The following is a 20,250-nucleotide window of genomic DNA, read 5'->3' on the forward strand; positions in this document are numbered from 1 at the left end:
CCTAGAATATGCACATGGACCACCTTTAACTGAGGAGGAATCTGACCCCACCTGCAGAAGCAGCTCCATGCTCAGATGTGCATGTAGGACAGAGGGTGGAGTTAGTTAAAAGTGTGACTGAAATAGGGGAGCTCATTGAAGGGTTGTGTTTGGAGGAGTGGACTCCCAGCACCCCCCTCACGCTCCTGAAATGAGATGATTTCATTTTGAAAACAGTGAAACTGGGGAGAACTAAGGCAGCTAGTGTGAGTTTTCACACTCTAGAAAAGAGTGTTTGGGGGGGATCCTATTACAGTTACTCCCCGCTTCTTCCTGCATAAGAAGCCAATCAGTCGTTGACTTCAGGGAGCTTTCTGTGCTCATTCTTAAATAGAAAATAACTGTCATTTGCCTGATAGTTGAGTAAAGCTTACAACATGAGAGAGAGGGAAAAAGTGAAAACATATCCTAGTAGGACCAGGGACAATTTAGGGAACAAAATAATTTAATAAAAACCCCTAATTAGTATCCTGAGAGAGGTGTAAAAAGAGCTAGCAACTAGAAAATAAGACGAGGGTGTTAATTAAAAAGAGAATGGTCAGGGCTTCCCTGGTGGCGCAGTGGTTGAGAATCCGCCTGCCAATGCAGGAGACACGGGTTCGTGCCCTGGTCCGGGAAGATCCCACATGCCGCGGAGCAACTAAGCCCGTGAGCCATGGCCGCTGAGCCTGTGCGTCCGGAGCCTGTGCTCCGCAACGGGAGAGGCCACAACAGTGAGAGGCCCGCATACCGGAAAAAATAAATAAATAAATAAAAGAGAATGGTCAGAAAGCAAAAGAGGTCTCTTGGAAATGAAAACATGGTTGCTGAAATAATTTCAGTAGGAATTTTAAAAACTTCTCTGTATATAAAAAAGTAAGACACAATGGAAAATGTGATAGAAATATGTTAGAGAGGCTGCATCTAGGAGATCCAACATGTTACTATTAGAAACTTTAGACCCAGAAAAAAAATGGAGGGAAGCTGTCAAAGGGCAAGAAAATTCCCCACAGCTGAAAGTAAACATCAGGGCTCAGATTGAAGATAGCTGCAAGATGAACAAAAATAGACTCATACCTAGACACCTTTCATTGTGAAATTTTAAAATACTGAAAAAATAATATAGAATAAACTACTGAGAGAATACATCCATTCCAGAGAGAAAAATACTGGTCACCTAAAAAAAAAAGTTGAAATCTGACTTTATCATAGTTGTAATCAGCACCATGGATCCTGGAAGGCATTAGAAAGATACCTCCAAAGTTTTTCAGGCACATAATTTTCACCCTAGGAGTTTGTATCTAGCCAAACTATCAGTCATAAGTGGAGGCTGAATAAGATGTTTTGTACATAAAGAAATTTGAAAAATTTACCTCCTATGCTACACCTTAAGCTATTTATAGAAATAATCCAACAAAATGAGGGAATAAACCAAGAAAGAAGGTAGTAGGGGATTCAGTGCAGAGAGCAGCTAGTTTAGATTTGAGAGGCTTCTATTAATTGTGTGATTGAGAGCTTAGAAACACCTTGAGACATATTGTACTTACTATGTATTAGGCACTGTTGGAAGGGAGGAGGGAGAGGAAGAGGAGAAGGAACTTGAACTCCAGAGGAGAAAAGGCTATACTGACATAAACATGAGGCAGACTAAACTATGGTTGAGTTTTAACCTACCATTGGCGAGGAAGGAAAGAATTCACTTAGACTTGACACTATAGATGTCCCCCTTTTCAGTGACACACAGGGGTAATGACCACCTATCTAATTTGTTGTCCAAACCAGAACACTTTAATAGTGTAAGGAGGTGCTATAATGCTGTAACATCAGGACAACAGGTATAAACTGGAACAGCCCAAGGCAGCTTGGGGTATGTGGTCACCCTACACAAGGGCAGTGACACTGAAACAGTATAGAAGGAGGTATAGTCTATACACAGAGACACAGTACATCTGCAGTGGGCAATATTAATTTAATTGTAATAATGGAAATACTATCTTGGTTTGCAGCTTTGGCAACTTGCATGTGATAACAAATAACTAACCTAAACTGTACTTAGTATGTATTAGTATTAACTTGGTATGTACTGAAATGTATTGTGTACTAGTATGTACTTAGTATATATTATGCTCTAAGTGTTTTTGCATATATTAACTCATTTAATCCTCTGAATAGCCTTATGAGGTTGGTACCAATATCATTCCCACTTTTCAGAAAAGGAAGCTAAGACAGAGAATGAACTTGCCCAGGCTGTACCTAATTTAGAGCTGGATTGAGGCTTTGAGTTTAGGCGCTCTGCCTGTTCTCTTAAACATTACTCCATACTGACTCTCAAATAATGGAAGACTTAACTGCACATAGAACAGAATATAAATTTCAACTTTGACAACGTAAAAGCTAGGTTTGGAAGGTAGACAGGAGGTAGAAAAAAGGGAAGATGGTATGAATGTCCTCATTTTACAAAGCGTGACATTGAGAGAGTTTATAGTTGATCAACAATGTAGGGTTTTTTTTTTTTTTTTTTTTTTTTTTTTTTTTGTAGTAAGCGGGCCTCTCACTATTGTGGCCTCTCCCGTTGCGGAGCACAGGTTCCGGACGCGCAGGCTCAGCGGCCATGGCTCATGGGCCCAGCCACTCCACAACATGTGGGATCTTCCCGGACCGGGGCATGAACCCGTGTCCCCTGCATCGGCAGGCAGACTCTCAACCACTGCGCCACCAGGGAAGCCCAACAATGTAGGTTTTTAAGTATATCACTACAAGTCAAAGAGATCATGACCAGTGGAATGACTAATGATGACATAACTTTACTGAGCAGTGTGGACATAGGAAAGAGTGTAAAGGAACTAAACCCTTACTTAGTAAATTAGAAAGTTAACAGATAATGCCTCAAATTTAGTGAGAAAATAGTCATATAAGAGTATTACTTGGAAATGGAGAAGAATTCAAAATAATAATAGTTGGACTTCCCTGGTGGTGCAGTGGTTAAGAATCCACCTGCCAATGCAGGGGACACTGGTTTGAGCCCTGGTCCGGGAAGATCCCACATGCCACAGAACAATGAAGCCCGTGCGCCACAACTATGGAGCCTGCGAGCCACACCTACTGAAGCCAGCGCGCCTAGAGCCTGTGCTCCACAACAATAGAAGCCACTGCAATGAGAAGCCCACGCACTGCAACGAAGAGTAGTCTCCGCTCGCCGCAACTAGAGAAAGTCTGCAGGCAGCAATGAAGACCCAACACAGCCAAAAATAAATAAATAATAATTAAAAATTAAAAAAAACAATAGTTGACTTAAATTTCATAAAAAAGGAAATCCAAACAGCCAGTAAACACGGAAAAGTGTATGACTTCATTAAGTAATAAGAGAAAAGTGAGTCAAAACCAGTGAAACTACATGCCAATCAGATTGACAAACACATAAATAAAGTCTGGTAGTATCAGGTATTGTAGACCTGAAGTACTATGGGAATCTTCTACCGTGCTTATACTGGAGTATAAATCAACACAACTACTTTGGAAAGCATTTAGCACTCCATCAACTGAAGGTATATAAATACCCCGTGACCCAGCAGCCCTCACCCCCACCCTGTATAAATGCACCAGAATAACCGGTACAGCAGGATTCGTGTGCGTTATTTTCATTAGCATAAACTGAAAAAAACCCAAATGTCCATTACGAGTCAAAAATTAAATAAATTATGTGTATTCGTACAGTGGGAAAACTATCAAGCAATAAAATTGAATGAACTAGAGCTATAGGCAGCAATGTGGATGAATTTTTTAAACCAATGTTGAGTGAAAGAAATAAGATAGAAAAGACTCCATATACTATGATCCTCTACATAAAGTTAGATGTTGACAAAACTAAACTCTTTCGTTAGGGATGCATGCAGGTTAAAGGAAATGATTGTCGAGAAACGAGGATGGTGTTTAACCTGGAAGAGGGAAGGAGACTGTGATGAGAAAACGATATGGGGGGGGTTTTGAGATGCTGACAAGTATCAATACTTTCAGATTTGAATAGTGGTTATGTAAGAATTCTCTTTTTATTTGTCACATTGACAGTTTTTTTCTGTGCGCTTCTCAATACGCATATTGTATTTTACAGCTAAAAACCTGCTTAAAGAATCAGTTGCTTCTTGAGTGCTGGATGTGGGAGTGGGATGAGACTATTTCATTTTAAGCCCTTCACTACTGTTTGCGTTCACATGTTCATTCATTCAGCATTAATTTAACATATTCTATGTACCAAGCACTCTTCTAATTTTATACGTGTTTTAACTCATGTAATCCTCACGAGAGCTCTGTGATGTGGGAGCTTATCTCCATTTTATAGATGAGGAAGTTGAGACCTAGAGTTATAGAACTTGTCCAAGGTTATATAGCTAATGGGTAGGGCCAGGCCCATATGCCTCAGAGAATCTGAATTTTTAAAATATAATCTAAAAGAGAATTTAATAACTAATTATAAGCAAAAAAATTGTACATTAAAGAAGATGACAAGTTTTCATCTATCCAGTTAGGGAAAAACATACAGTCTATCTTTCACACACATACATTTGTATTGGCAGGGATTTTCCTTATTAAGCAATTATTTATTGACCGTCTACTTTGTGCTAGGCACAGGTACTGGGGATAAACACTTAATAAAATACACTCCTTTCTTCAAATAACTTGCACTCTAAGTGAAGAAGTAAGCCAACTGTTATAGTAGAGGTTATATACCAAGTGATACATCACTGATGGCAGTATAAAATCTTAGAAATCTTTTGGAAAGAAGTTTGGAGATAGGTACCTCAGAGCCTTAAAAATGTTCATTTGCTTTGATCTCAAACTCATTTTTATGGATTTATTGCAAGAACGTCATTCTCAATATGGAAAAAAGCCTTCATGCATAAAAACGGTTATTTTGTTTTATAATATTGAAAAGTTGGAGAGAATTTAAATGTGTAAAATGGTTAACCAGTAAACCCACTCAGTGGAATATTTTGTAGCCCACACAAAAAAAATCAAGGTTATGAATCCCCTGATTATATGAGAAATGATTGATTTCAATGTTAAATGGAGAAAAGGTGAACATAAAATTTGATATCCAATATGATGGGAGCTTTGTCCCAGAAAAATCACCCTAGCTAGTGTACAGAAGAGAGGAAGGAGAGCAGATGACAGGAAGGAAAATTATTCCAAAGCCTTATCATTAGTCTTACTTAAGTAATAGAATATCAAGCAATTTTACTTTCTAACTTTTTTGGTTCCATATTTCCATGTAAGGGACATGAATTATTAATACTTTGTAGGAGGAGGGTATACTTTTTCACAAAAATTTAACACTGTGTTCTAATTCCCTCCACTAGAGGGAGAAACTATTTCATGTAATTGCACTTTGATGTGCTATTTAGAACCAGTCAGGAAGTTTTAGTCTACTTTCCTCTGACTGTGGTGAGGTTTTTTTTGTTTGTTTGCTTATTTGTTTAGAATTTTTTTGAAATCAGTTTTAGAAGATTTATTAAACCATTATATTAAAAGCAGAGGAATTTTGCAATTTTTTTCCCTTTTTCACCATTGAAAACTTGGCTGGCTTTAGTAATGAAACATTAAAGAATTTGAAGTTATTAGACTGTCAATTTTAAAAATATGTTCTAAATATAAAAATATATGTTCATTGAGCAAATTTTTGAAAACAATGAACAACTTATTGAAGGAAATAAAAGCCACCTCTGCATGTACACACGCCTAATCTGCTCTTTTGTCTTAAAAAAGTATCAAGGGCTTCCCTGGTGGCGCAGTGGTTGAGAGTCCGCCTGCCGATGCAGGGGACATGGGTTCGTGCCCTGGTCTGGGGAGATCCCACATGCCGCGGAGCGGCTGGGCCCGTGAGCCATGGCCGCTGAGCCTGCGCGTCCGGAGCCTGTGCTCCACACCAGGAGAGGCCACAATAGTGAGAGGCCCGCGTACCACCAAAAAAGTATCAAAAATATTTTGTCATGTCACTAAATACTCTTGTACATCAGAGAATTTGATTAAGCTTATGTACCATCTCCCAGGAAAAACGCACAGATATATTTTGAATGTAGAACTCCTGAAGCCCATTCATTAACTCTGGTTGAGACCTCTTGTCATTTTTTTCTTAGTGGCTTCATAGCACATTCCTTCAGACAGTGAGCTATTTTTATTTAAACCAATCCCAATCTGGAGGCTCTTAGCTTTCTTCTAGGTTTTGGTTATAAACAATCTTATGACATCATGTTGGTAGATAAATCTTTGTCCACATCTTTGATTTCCTTACGGTAAACTCCTGATGTAGGATTGTTGTTAGGTACCAAAATCTACTCTCCAGAAAGTGACACGAGTTCCTCTCCCAATGATGGCATGTAATAGAGTTCCTGATTCTTTAAGTGATTGTTCAAATCAGTTAACATGTATAAATATACCTTACTGTTTTCATAAGTATAGGTATTCTGATTGTTTATCGCTGCATAAGAAACCACCCTGAAACAGTGGCCTAAAACAATGGCAATCATTTATTTTGTTCACGAACCTGGAGGTTGAGTAGAATATTAATTCTTTTACTACACTCTTACTGACTGAAAACAATACCTATTTGACTAGCTCACAGTTCTGTAGGTCAGAAGTCCAGACACAGCGTGACTGGGTTTCCTGCTCAGATACACATGGGAACATGTGGGTTCCCTCCTGAGAGTGTTAAAGCATGTGAAATTTAAGTGTAAGACATTGAGCCCCAAACGATGGATGTTCACCATAGTTTGTGTGGGTCACAGAGCTGAAATCAAGATGTCAGTCTGGCTGTGTTAGCATCCAGAGGCTCTGGGAAAGAATGCCTCCAAGCTTCTTCGGTTTGTTGGCATAATTCAGATTCTGCAGTTGCAGGGCAGAGGTCCCCATTTCCTTGCTGGCTGTCATTCGGGGGACAGTCTCAGCTCCTAGAGGCCTCTCGCTTGCCTTCCCTGCTGCAACATTGGACTTCTTCAGAGCCAGCAATGGAGAGTCTCCCTCTTGTCCCTTTTGTACTTCAGTTTAGGAAGGGTTCAGGTCCTTTTTATGAGGTGCCTGATTAGGTCACATCCACCTAGAATAATCTCCCTATCTTAAAAAATCAACTGATTTTTAACCTTAGTTACATCTGCAAAATCCCTTCACTCCAGCACCTAGATTTAGGGTTTGATTGGATGAGTGGAAGGTTTGCATACTTCAGTAAGTAGGAGTCTTAGGGGCTCTTATAGAATTCTGCCGATTGCAAGCAGTGTCCCCACTTCAAGGACCTAAGTGTCTTAGTTCTTAAAACTCATAAGAGAGTTTATCAGTGTTTGTTTTATTTTATTGACCTTGGTGATGGGAAGAATACCACCTCCGTGAGCAGGAATGGCACCCAGCTTCTTGAGTTCCCAGTGTGGCTCTGCTACTTAGTGGTGTGACCTTGGCTGTTACTCTACTTCTCTGCCTCTGTTTTCCTCATCTGTAAAATAACAGGGAGTTAGTGATCGTTCTTTCCTCGTAGAATTTTATTGTTTTTTTAAAAATATATTTATTTTATTTATTTATTTTTGGCTGTGCTGGGTCTTCGTGGCTGCTCGTGGGCTTTCTCTAGTTGTGTTGAGCGGGAGCTACTCTTTGTTGCAGTGCACAGGCTTCTCACTGTGGTGTCTTCTCTTGTTGCGGAGCATGGGCTCTAGTCACACGGGCTCAGTAGTTGTGGCACGTGGGCTCTAGAGCGTAGGCTCAGTAGTCGTGGCACACAGGCTTAGTTGCTCCACGGCATGTGGGATCTTCCCGGACCAGGGCTCGAACCCTTGTCCCCTGCAGTGGCAGGTGGATTCTTAACCACTGTGCCACCAGGGAAGCCCCCCTTAGGGTTTTGATTATTAGATTATTTAATGCCCAGAGATCTCCAGGAACAGTGCTTGACTGTAAATTGCTTTAAAAGTGATTACTTTTTTAAAAAATGCTTTTGAATCTGCAATTATGCAATTCAGTTATGTTAAACATGTTCATTAATAGGACTTCCTACTATAAAGAGACCCACAAATAAAAATAGAATTTTTCTTTCTTGGTCTTAACTTTTTATTTCTGACTTACTATGTTATACACATATGGCTTTTATGGTGGGCTGCTACAAATTTATGTTGGAAAGAGTGGAATTTAAATAAATCTTTACTATGCTAATTTGATACATTTTGGTAATTCATTTCACTAGCATGGTATGATATTACCAGTAGCAGACTAAAATCTGAGTTCACTTCTGGCTCTGCCCCTAAATCCTGATGAGACCTATAGCTGGAAAGGCTTTTGGATATTATACTATGAATTATCATAATATTTACTGTTTGTTTAGGAAAAACTGGAGGAGTGCCTAAAGCAGTTAAAGGAGGAAAGAGTAATAAGACTTAAGGCTGATAAACGAGTCAGTGAGGTAAACAAGTTTTTCTTATACTTTTGAGAGTGTTTTGGTTTTATTTTGATTAGATTTTAAGCCATATACACATTGTATGTAATATGTTGTAATATGTGGTAATATGTATATAAAACTAATATGTTGCAAATTGGTTGTATCATATGGACTTTTGCATTTACTGGTATTTAGTGATCATATGATCTGTAGTCCAGAATGTGAAAATCTGGTTTTGTGTGTGTGTGTGTGTGTGTGTGTGTGTATGTGCTTTTATATGACATTAGCTTATTTTCTGTTCATGATTCTTTGATTCAAGAAAGCACTTTTTGTGCATATACTGTATATACAGTAACATAAAAGACATGATGAGACTCTCCTGGCAATGAATTAGGAAAGGGACTCATTTAAATAAATTTAAGATATTGGAAAACTCCTAAGAATGCAATGAAAGATAAAAAGATATACTATGATAATTACATTAGGTAATGTACATGAAAGCAGGGCATAATCTTAAAAGTTCTATATAAATATAATTTATCACAGGGGGAGTGTAGGAAGGAATTTTTCAAAGTGCATCCATTGGATTGGCGGACACTCATTCAATAAATGGTGAGCACCTGCTCATGTAAGGCAAAAGGGGCATCATGAACATTAACGCCCTTTCTGAGAAATACTAGAGTTGAGCTTACAGGGGATTTAAAGTGCATGGATGATGAGTGGAAGGGGAAAAGTGCATGGGGGTGAATATTTTCAAGAAGCCAAAGAAAATATTGGTGATCGTACATCTAATAAATTGGGTTGGGTATGATTTAGGACTTTTAAACGTAAGCATTAGATATTTTGCTCACTAAAGTTAATTCTTAACATTCAGCAGAGTTGTAATATGTTTTGTCCAAATCAGATTCTATATTTCATTTTCTAATTTAAGGGAAACTTAAAGCAGGTAATTTTCTAATGTGGAATGAGGCTCCATTATGAATTGAACGAGTTAGAAATGTGATCTTTTGTGAAAGATCATTAATAAAATGATAACTTTGATTTATTTATATACCACCTAAGTGTTATATAGGAAACTTTGTTGGGTGCCTGTGGGTTTTGGTTATTATGTGATGCTGTTTCTGTCTTTACTGGTGGAGAGTTAGGTTAATTACAGATTAATCACATTTTGAGTGTTTTAGTTTTGTTCCTTGAAACTAGACAAGGCTACTTTTGATGACAATGAGCAAAAATCATGTCAGACATTTTCAGTTTTCTTTTATAGCTGGAACATGAAAACGCCCAGTTAAGAAATATAAATTTCTCTTTGTCTGAAGCCCTTCATGCACACTCATTGACAAGCATGATCCTGGATGATGAAGGTGTTTTGGGCAGCATTGAGAATTCTTTTCAGAAGTTCCATGCTTTCTTGGATCTCCTTAAAGATGCTGGGTTAGTTCATTTCTCTTCATGGCGTTCTTCTCTTTGCGACTATAATGGTAGTTTGCTGAAGAACTGGAGCAGTTTTCATCACTTCCATGGGCATATTTAGCCAAATTTAGTGTAATTATAGGTAATATAGTTGACTTTTTAAAATGAGAAATTAAATTTTTTAAAAACTGCAAATAGGGGAGCCTGCTTTGGTAGAGTGGGGAACCCATTATAGAAGAGTAACCTGTAGACAGAGTAATTAGTAGGTATAGTTTTTTGTAAAGACTAAATTGAAGGCAATTTTCATTGAAAATATTTTGGAATGCGTAAGAATTTTCCTATCTTTCACTTATTTGCTTGTTTGATAAGTTTAAATTAAAGTTATTTTTGTCTTAGACATAAAAAGTACTATTAATCTGCAGGGAAGATATAAGTCAGAGGTTCTCAAATGGGAGCAATTTTGCTGAAAGAGGGAAGTGGAGATTGATAGTTGATGGAGTGGTGTTTTGTCAGTGAATGAATTGGTGTTGGGAAGGAAGGAACAAACACATTCTTGGAAACCAGAGGAAAGGTGGTAAAGAAGTGTGGGAATGGAGGTGTGAGAGGCAGTGGATGAGGAGCGTGGTAGATGTTGAAGCTGCTAGTGAGACAGTGTTTAAAATGGAGCGGTAATAGGTAAGGAGATGGGATGTGTCCTAGAGGATGAATCTGGAAAGGGCTGAGAATTGGGGGGAGAGAGAGGCTTGTAGTCAGGGGTAGGATGTTAGCTTTTAAGATTTTAGAAGCATTTCATGATTGTAGGTCTGGGGAAATCTAAACTGCTCTTATGTGATTATAATAACCTTTGTCTTTTCTCCTTTCCTCCTCTGGTCCAGGCTTGGGCAGCTGGCCACAATGGCTGGTATAGATCAGTCAGATTTTCATTTACTGGGTCGTCCCCAGATGAATTCTACTGTTAGTAGTTCACCTAAAGAAGAAAAGAAGGCACTTGAAGAAGAAAAATCAGAATCAAAGCAGAGTGCCCTAGGACAAATGCAAAATATCCAAGTAAGTGGACAGAACAACAGTTAATGATTCTAAGAGTGATCAGCAAAAAGGAGATGACCAAGTCATAGAGAAAACAATAATGATCAGTCTCTAATAGTTCACATGCTCGGGAGCTAGAAGACTCTGGACTCCTTTCCAAATCTGAGATTAGTAAGTGTGTGCCCATTTCATGATACTGTATTGTTGTAAATAAGAAAACTGGAAGTTCTTTAGAAAATTTATGAGTTAAAGCAAACTATCCTTAATGAGGAAAGAAAACATTAGAGAAAATATTCCAAATTTTAAATTGTGTAAATGTCTATTCTATTCATATTTTATCTAGGTTTCTATTTGTATGCAGTCAGCTTACAATGAAGGAACACTAATGAAGGTACACATACTGATATAGATAACTTTTAAAATAAGTAATCCAGACATAGCTAATAGGTAACATATTATAGTGACTCACCTGGTCATGGGAATGGGAGGGGAAACCTGTCAGCTCTTCCTCCAGCCTCACTTGGAGCCCCCTTCGCCCACCTCAGCCAATCTCAGACTGGTCTTGGGAACTGACAGCTTGAGAACACACTCTGGTCACAATCTATATACTGTTTACATGTGCCTGGAGGATAGAAAAGAAATTAATTTTCTTACAGAGTAGGGTTTTATTTTTAGTGAGGGAAAGGAAATGGGTAATAACTACCCCAATCACCAAAGTCTGAAAATGTAGCGGACATAGCCTTGCATATAGCTAGGTTAAGCTGAGAATCACTTGGCAAGATATAATTAGAAAGAAACTGTCTCTGAAATCTTCTGAATAATCAATTGACTGTCTTAATAATAATATCGTAGAGTAACATTGAAGTTTTGAACTCTACTTTTTAATGGTTGGCTTTGTTCATCACTGAATTTTTGTCTTGTCTTTTGTTTTCCCCCCTAGTTTCAGAAAATTACAGGTGATGCTGGGATTCCTTTGCCTCTCAACTCCTTCCGTGTCCCAGTCTCTAGTCAGGAGGCCTTAGAAACTTCCAAAGACAACCTGGGGGTCCCAGTCACAGAGCAGCGGCAGGAGTCTTTGGAAGATTTCATTGCTAGAACATGTTCTCCTTCAGCGGACGTCATTTCTGGGACTGGAAGTCAAAGAAAAGAAGAGGAATTATCTAGAAATAGCAGGTCTTCTTCAGAGAAAATGAGCAAAGCAGGTGAATATACCAAAAAATACTCTGCTAAGAAACAACCTGGGAAGGACCTGTATTCCTGCTCTGACTCACCTGTAAAGCAGAAAAGCAAAGGAATTGGGCAAAATAATTCTTTGCTTAATGAACCAATTAGAAGTGAGTCTTCGAAAAAACACATTTCTGTTAAGAAAGAGAGTAGAATAGTGACTGTTTCATCAAAGACAACTAAAAGTAAACTCAGTCTACTAGAACATTCTGAAAGTGATACTCTTGGATCTGATTTTGAATTTCAAGAAAGCATCCATACTCTATCACGCCTAACATAAGTCTAAATCTTTTAAAATTATGTTTTTGCCTTCAAATTTTAATAAATTACTTGTGTTTTTAGTATAGCATATGGTGTTTTAAAATACTTGACTGGAAGCCATTAGAGAAAGATTTATCTATACGTTTTTATTATAATGAAAGTTTTGGTGTATTTTTCCTTGTGACAGTTTGCACCATTCTTCAACTAGTGTTTACTGAGGGCTTCATATGTACAGTACTTTTCTGGGTGCTATTGCTTTCAGCAGTGAACAAAAAAAAGCCTTTACTCTCCTGGAACTAACACTCTGGTGGGAGAAAACATAAACAGCAAAGCAGGGTAAGGGGTAAAAAGAGATGGGAATAATAAATGGAATAGTTTTACCATTTGGTTAAATGTCAAGCTATTATAAATCACATGGCCAGAAGCCATTGACATATTTTAATTCACAATAACCAGAGAGCATCAAACATTTACCAAGGCACTTAACCGTGTTTATGGATTACAGCAACGCTATGAGGTTGGGAACTGTTACCATCCCCATTTTATAGATGAGGAGTCTGCGGAGGCATTATATGAGTTGCCCAGAATTACACAGCTGTAAGTAAGTGGGAAGCTGGGATGTGACCAGAACCCATGCTCTTTTTTTTTTGAATGTATGGGCTTTATTATGCTTCATTTGTTTCTGATTTATGTGATTTTTTTAAAAAAGATATATATTTTTTTATGTCAACCATTTTTAAAGTCTTTATTGAATTTATTACAGTATTGCTTCTGTTTTATGTTTTGGTTTTTTGGCCGCAAGGCATGTGGGATCTTAGCTCCCTGACCAGGGAACGAACCCTTACCCCCTGCACTGGAAGGTGAAGTCTTAACCACTGGACCACCAGGGAAGTCCCCCTTATGTGATTATTTTTATGGCAGTTTTTTGAAATTTTATTTTTTATTGATGTATAGTTGAATTACTGTGTTATGTTAATTACTGCTGTACAGGAAAGTGACTCAGTTATACATTTATATACATTCTTTTTCATACTCTTTTCCATTATGGTTTATCACAGGATATTGAATATAGTTCCCTGTGCTATACAGTAGGACGTTTTTGGTTTTTTTAAAATACATCCACTTTTAAAAAAATAAATGTATTTATTTATTTTTTATTTTTGGCTGCGTTGGGTCTTCGTTGCTGCGTGCAGGCTTTCTCTAGTTGCGGTGAGCGGGGGCTACCCTTCATTGCAATGCACGGGCTTCTCATTGCCGTGGTTTCTACTGTTGTGGAGCACGGGCTCTCGGTGCATAGACTTCAGTAGTTGTGGCACACGGGCTTCAGTAGTGACTCGTGGGCTCTAGAGCGCAGGCTCTGTAGTTGTGGCGCACAGACTTAGTTGCTTTGTGGCATGTGGGATATTCCCAGACCAGGGCTCAAACCCGTGTCCCCTATATTGGCAGGTGTATTCTTAACCACTGTGCCACAGGGAAGTCCCATGTAGGACCTTTTTGTTTATCCATCCTGTATATACACCAGTTTGCATGTGCTAATCCCAAACTCCCAATCCAACCCTCTCCCACCCCCTCCCCCTTGGCAACCACCAGTCTATTCTCTGTCCCTAGTTATGTTTCTGTTTCACAGATAGGCAGAACCCAGGCTCTTAATTACTTTGTTATCCTGTTTCCTTGTTAAGAGAAGAAGGGTTTAAGGACGGCACCGAGAGAGAAGCCAGTGAGCAGTGAGCACTAGAAGTGCAAAAGAGTGGGGCTGTCAGAAAGCACACCTGTCTCCTTCCCCCATCTGAGCAGAATTTCTAAACGGCAGAGTATGTAAGAGTATGTGATGACACATCTCTGGATTAAATTATGTCTCTCTGGTAAACATGCACAGATAAGTCTTTAGTTCAGTCAGACTGAAAGGTGAGATCAGAGAAAAGCTGGAGTGTCAGATTTCTTCTAGAAGGTCCTGCCTGACTGTTACTAAGAGGGCTACTACAGTACTAGTTAGTTCATTAGTCATGGATTGAGTGTTAGAGGAGTGAAACAATGACCAAGATGTGGTGTTGGCCCTTTAGCAGTGGAGTGAGAGGGGAAGACGCACAGCAGATGTCTCATCCTGTATGTGACATGCTATGACGGGCATATTCAGGGCGTTTAGTCAGTGTTTGTGGAAGAAGAGGGGGAGCTGTGAGGCAAAGAAAAGTCATTAAAAGAGGCAGTCCCCAAGCTAAGTCTTAAAGGACTCGTGAAAAACTGGTGAGTCAGCCGGTGAAGGGCAAGGACACTCAAGGCAGAGAGGACAGCAGAAGTCCAGAGCCGTGAGTGTGCAAGGGGTATGTTACGGAGCCACAGGCACAGGCTCTGGAGGATCAGTGCAGTGTCACCAGGCAGTGACAAGTGCCCCTAAAGGAGGCAGCGAGGAGGATGAGAGCGGGTCTTAACCATCCATGTGCGTGGAGCTGGGTTCCTCAGAAAATAGCTAAGAATGGAAAGGACAAGTTCAGGTGGCATTTTAGACCACTGACGTCAGTATGGATGAGGAATTTGAAGAAGCCTGGAGATAATTATGCCCCACTCTTCTGAGGAACAGTGTTTTTTATTTTCAAGTGGGACTTTCACGCTACCACCTCCTCTCCTGTCCCTACTGAAAGGTTTATAGGCCGGCAGAAGGGAGAACCTGGCTTAAGTAAAGTTAATCAGGTTTCTTTACTGTACGGCTTCTCAGGGCTGCTGTAGGCTAATGTTCATTCTGGATAATCACAGCAGGCATATGGTATACAGTCATCCTCAAATATATTTGATTGTAGAGTACTTTTTTAATAGAAGTGTCTAACAACTGTTTCCACCAAACAGCAATTTGGTAACTTCTAGACCAGGTAATAGCAAGAAGAAAGGGGTCTGAAATAAGGTATAGATGAAGGGAGGAAATAAGTTCTAATTTTATTCAGAAAATTACAAGCAAGACTTGATCTTGTGAAGTAAGGAAGAAGTAGGAGGCAGAGGCTGAACCCCCATGTTTGTGACTAAGGTTGGGTGGTGGTATCATTGAGTTTGGAAATAGGGAATAAAGAACTGAATTGCAGAAAAGACTTTACTTCTGGACATGTTGAATTTTAAAGGACCTGTAGAATTCAGGAGATAAACTGGTAGATAACTGGACATGCATGTGAAGACATGGAAAGATAAAAATTTGAATGTCATCAGCACATATAAGCAGTCATTAAAATCATGAAAATGAATGAGATTTCAGAGAATTGTGGGTACTGTCAAAGTTTAAGTAATAAGCAGAGAAAGAATTCTGGGAAGGAGAGAGGTGATAGAGTTTCAAGAAGGAGGAAGTAGATGACAGTGTCATACTTCAGAGACTGTAAGTGTCCATTGGATTTGGGCAGTTAGGTCCCCAGTGACCTTAGAGCAGTTCAGTGAAGTGGTGGACAAGAAAGCCAGATTGCAATAAATTGAAGGTGTAGGGCTGCCTGTGGCAGCCAGGAGGAGCTATTGAAGACAGTGAGAATAGGCTACTCTGAAGGAGTTTGGATGAAAAGAGAAAATAATTAGCAAAAAAGAACTTTTTAGAATGAGAAGGACTTATATTTTATATGTTGAAATGAAGGAACCGTTAAAGAGATCCTGAAGGTTTAGATAAGTAACTTAGAGAATTGGGGAAATATGGATAAGAAAAAAACCTTGCACAGTATATAAGAAGCACTTGTATCCTTCGAGTTGGTTGGATACTGATAAGTTTGAGAGGAAATAAAGGTAAGAAGAGATAGAAGTTAAATGAGTTTATACTGATAGCCTCAGTTTTCTTTGACACAGATTTTTCAGAGACATATATACACATACATAATTATAGTTTTAAAATTCTTTCATATTTACATGTTTTATTGATCATTTGAAGTGATTCCATTAAAAATTATAAATATGGATACTTTGCTGCTTAATATGTACAATTTTAGTCTTTGTTAAGCTTTCATAAACTAAACCTAAAGCAATGTCACTTAATTGAAATTAAATATTTTCATTTGGGTTAGAGTTTATGAGCATGTACCTTTAATGAGAAATTATTGTGTACCTTTGCTGAGTGTTTACCAGAGCATACACAATCTATGCAAACAGGAATTCTGGTTTTTTTTTTAAACAGTGTCAGATGTTATACAGTATAGCAAAGAGCTTGTCATCTTGCCCTAAATCTGCCATAATTACTTTCGGTCAAAAATTACTGTTGTATGCATACCCAATACTATGCCCAGGAATCAGTCTAATTTCAAATGGATATTTACAAAATAATCCCTAATCTCAAAATAGTAACACTTGATTTTCAGAAGATCAGCAAGATGGTTAATTTTTTAGAAGATCCTGATTATAAACTACATATGAGAACTTATGGTTTAACATGGATCACTGAACACATTATTTTACTCTTCCAGAGTCCCATTGAAATGACTGGAGAAATATTAAAACAAAAATAAATTAATAGCAGAGTTGGAAAACCAGAAAATGAACAATGTGGACTTCCTAGAAGATAAAGAGCAGATTATTGAAAGATGAGTTAATTGAAGAGTGGAACAGCTAAGCCATTCCACTTACCTCTTTGTGGAGTACCTGATTATGGAGTTTGCCACCAAGCTCAGGCTAAGAAAGCAGCTCTCTGAAGTGGGGGTCCTGACACAGGGAACACTGGGATTGGAGAACAAGGGCATTACCCAAAATGCCTACAAGCAGGAACTGAAGATAAGCTGCCACACTTCTGGTTACGGTGACGTGCCACTCCCTTTATAATCACCAGAGTGCCTATAATCAGAATTTGTATTCATTGAAAGTGAGCCAGAATTCTCATTTGGCTGAGGAAGAGCACTTCAAACCTTAGTCTTAGGCCCTCATCTATAAATATGCCAAGAATCATCTAATTTGAAGAAAACCACTAACATAAAAGGAAACACCAAATTAAAATAAATTAACCTGTTCAAGAAAGTAGTTACTAGAAGAGACAGAAGAAGTTTAAAAATTAATACAATTAGGATCTTCAAAGTGTCATGGGGGTGTTGCATCCATAAAGAATAGGATGCTAGGAAAAAGATATTTAGTTTTTGGAAATTAAAAATATGATTGTGAAAACAGAACATTCAGAAGATGGACTAGATAGCAGAACATATTCAGTTGAAGCTTGAATTCATGAAATGGAAGATCTGATTGAGAGATCCCCTTAATATGCATTGCAAAGGGATGAAAGATAAAAGTTATGAAAAAGAAGTGAGACTCCTAGAAGAACACGGGAGTTGGCATACAGTAGGTGCACAAATATTTGTTGTATGAGACAGTGCAGATATCAGTATGAGCAATGAATCCATGGAAGATTTTAAATCAAAGGAACTGATGATGCTATGTGATCTGTCTTTCCCCTTTATAATCACCATGGATGCTTATAATAAGGAAAAATCTAAGTAAATATTATGCATATGTAAAAATGAAGTGAGCTAAAAATCTAGGCTTTAACATGAATGGAGGCAGGGCAGGATATAGAAAGTGGAACAGTGTTCAGGATCTCGTTTTATTCAAGGCAAGAATATAGTGTTTACCGCTAGGTGTTGATAGAAAAATATATTTAAGTATATTTGAAGTGAAAGGCATATCAGTAAGGATAGGTTATGTGACGATACTTCAGCAACAAGCCTGAAATCTTAGTGACTTAAAGCAACATTGGTTTATTTGTGCTCATTCTGTATGCGTCTGGCAGATTGGCTAGAAGCCCTACTCCATATCCCCCTCAACCTGGGAGCCAGCTGACAAAGCATCACTATTTGGAACATTGCTTGTTACAATACCCAAGGGAAAAAAATTGTGATGCAACATACCCTGATTTGAAGCTTCTGCCTAGATGGAACGCATGTCACTTCTCACATTTCATTGGCCAAAGAAAATCACGTGGCCACCGCTGAATTCAGCTGAGCAGCAAAGTGCAGACTTACTGTGTGCCGAGACTAGGAGAGAGAGAAGCAAATATACGTCAACAACTTTAATAGCCCCCAAACCACCAGGAAAGGGGGGATGGAATTTAAAAATCCAAGAAAAGGCAGGAAAGAAGAAAGAAACAAGATAAATAGGAACACACACAAACACACACATACAGATGGTAGCAAGACCAAATGCTTTTCTCACAATAAATGTAAATTAAATTCTGGAATTCCTTAATCTTGAGTAAAAAAACAATCCAACTATGTGCTATTTGCAAAAAAAAAATCTAAAAGACTCATGGATTATAAAGAAGTAAATGAGCATACCAGGCAGATGCTAACAGAAGTGTATGTGACTATGTTAACCTCAGAATAAACAATAAATAGAACTCAAGATGAAAACCATTAAGTGGGAGAAAGTAAAAGCATTTCTCTTCGGCTGATACAAAGTATAGTTTTGCAGAAAGATTATTTGAAATCAGATCTGCAATCTAAAAACTAAGTTTCAAAATGTATAGAGCAAAAACAGAAATACAAGGAAAAGTGAGCAAACCAATTATGAGAGAGACTTTAACACATCTCTCTTCCAAATCAGTGGATCTACTGCTACTCACTAAATAAGAAAATACTGACAGAACCAAGGGCTGGTGAGGATGCAAAGTAACTGAAATTCTGGTGGAAACGCAAAATGATGTAGTCCCTAAAAACAGATTGGCAGTGTCTTTAAACATAAATACACCAGCAGTTTCACAAGTTACATGAAAACTTATGTTCATGTAAAAACATATACATGGTGTTTATAGCAACTCTATTCATAATCATCAAAATGTCTTCCAAAAGGTGGATGGATAAACAAATGATGGTGTGTCCACACAATGGAATACTACTCAGCAATAAAAAAGAATAAATTATTAATACATATGTCAACTTGGGTGAATCTCAAAGTCATGTGCTAAGTGAAAGAAGCCAAAAGGTTACATCTTGATGTAATCTCAAAAGATACATACTTTATGATTCCATTTATAATGGAATATAATATTCTTTTTTTTCGGCTGCATCAGGGCATAGTTGTGAGATGCAGGATCTTCGTTGGGGTATGCGGGCTTCAGAGCACGTGGGCTCTGTAGTTTGTGGTACATGGGCTCTCTAGTTTAGTTGTGGTGCATGGGATTAGTTGCCCCACGGCATGTGAGATCTTAGTTCCCCGACCAGGGATTGAACCTGCGTCCCCTGCACTGGGAGGCGGGTTCTTAACCACTGGACCACCAGGGAAATCCTATTTATATAATACTCTTGAAAAGGCAAAACTATGGTGATAAGAGACTAGATGAGTGGCTCTCAGGGGTTGGGGTGGGAAGGTTTGATTAAAGAGGCTGTGCAAGGGAGTCTCTTTCAGTGATGAGCTGTTCCTTGTTCTGGTTGTATTGGTGGTAACATGAATCCATACTTAAGTTTATTTAAGTGAACTGTACCCCCCCAAAACATCATTTTTACTGTATAATAATTGTAAAACAAAAATCAAAGGCCCACCCCCCTCCCATCAGTAGGTTAGGAGAGGGAAGATACATAACTATTTTGTATCCATCATGAATTCAAAACATTCTTTATATTTTCTGTCCATCAGGAATACAAAATGTTCTCTTGGAAAACTTATGAACTGTTTATAAAAGGGATTCATATAAGGGTAAAAAAGTACAGAATGCAGACCTGTTTGCTTTCATAATATAATAAAACGAATAACAAAAGGCTTGTCCACTTGGAAATTTTTAAATTACCTTTTAAATAACTCATTTATAGGGGAATTCAAAACAAATTACAAACTATTTAGAATTAGTAAAAAACCACTTCTCAAAACCTACAGGATTCTGCCAAATCAGGAGTTAGAGGAAATTTTGTAGATTTTATTTTTCAGGGAGTAAGAAAACTGAAAATAGGTGAAATAACAATTTAACTTTAGAAGCTAGAAAA

General features: G+C 38.3%; 1 protein-coding gene across 4 annotated transcripts in view; it reads left to right on the forward strand.

Moving 5' to 3' along the window:
- The window catches only part of CEP78 (centrosomal protein 78), a 39,947-nt gene extending 20,774 nt beyond the window's left edge, over positions 1-19,173 (forward strand). For 2 of the 4 annotated variants that reach the window (XM_059071203.2, XM_067040165.1), the window contains 4 exons: positions 8,369-8,446; positions 9,687-9,853; positions 10,708-10,879; positions 11,799-13,500. In XM_059071203.2, coding sequence (XP_058927186.1) covers positions 8,369-8,446; positions 9,687-9,853; positions 10,708-10,879; positions 11,799-12,362 — 981 coding nt within the window. In that variant the 3' untranslated portion in view covers positions 12,363-13,500. Of the gene's footprint in view, positions 1-8,368; positions 8,447-9,686; positions 9,854-10,707; positions 10,880-11,201; positions 11,250-11,798; positions 13,501-16,758 lie in introns of those variants that run through there. The other 2 variants (XM_067040167.1, XM_059071210.2) reach the window with 2 other exon arrangements.
- The last annotated feature ends 1,077 nt before the right edge of the window (positions 19,174-20,250 follow it).

Source organism: Kogia breviceps, chromosome 8 (genome assembly GCF_026419965.1).
Source record: "Kogia breviceps isolate mKogBre1 chromosome 8, mKogBre1 haplotype 1, whole genome shotgun sequence".
NCBI lineage: Eukaryota > Metazoa > Chordata > Mammalia > Artiodactyla > Physeteridae > Kogia > Kogia breviceps.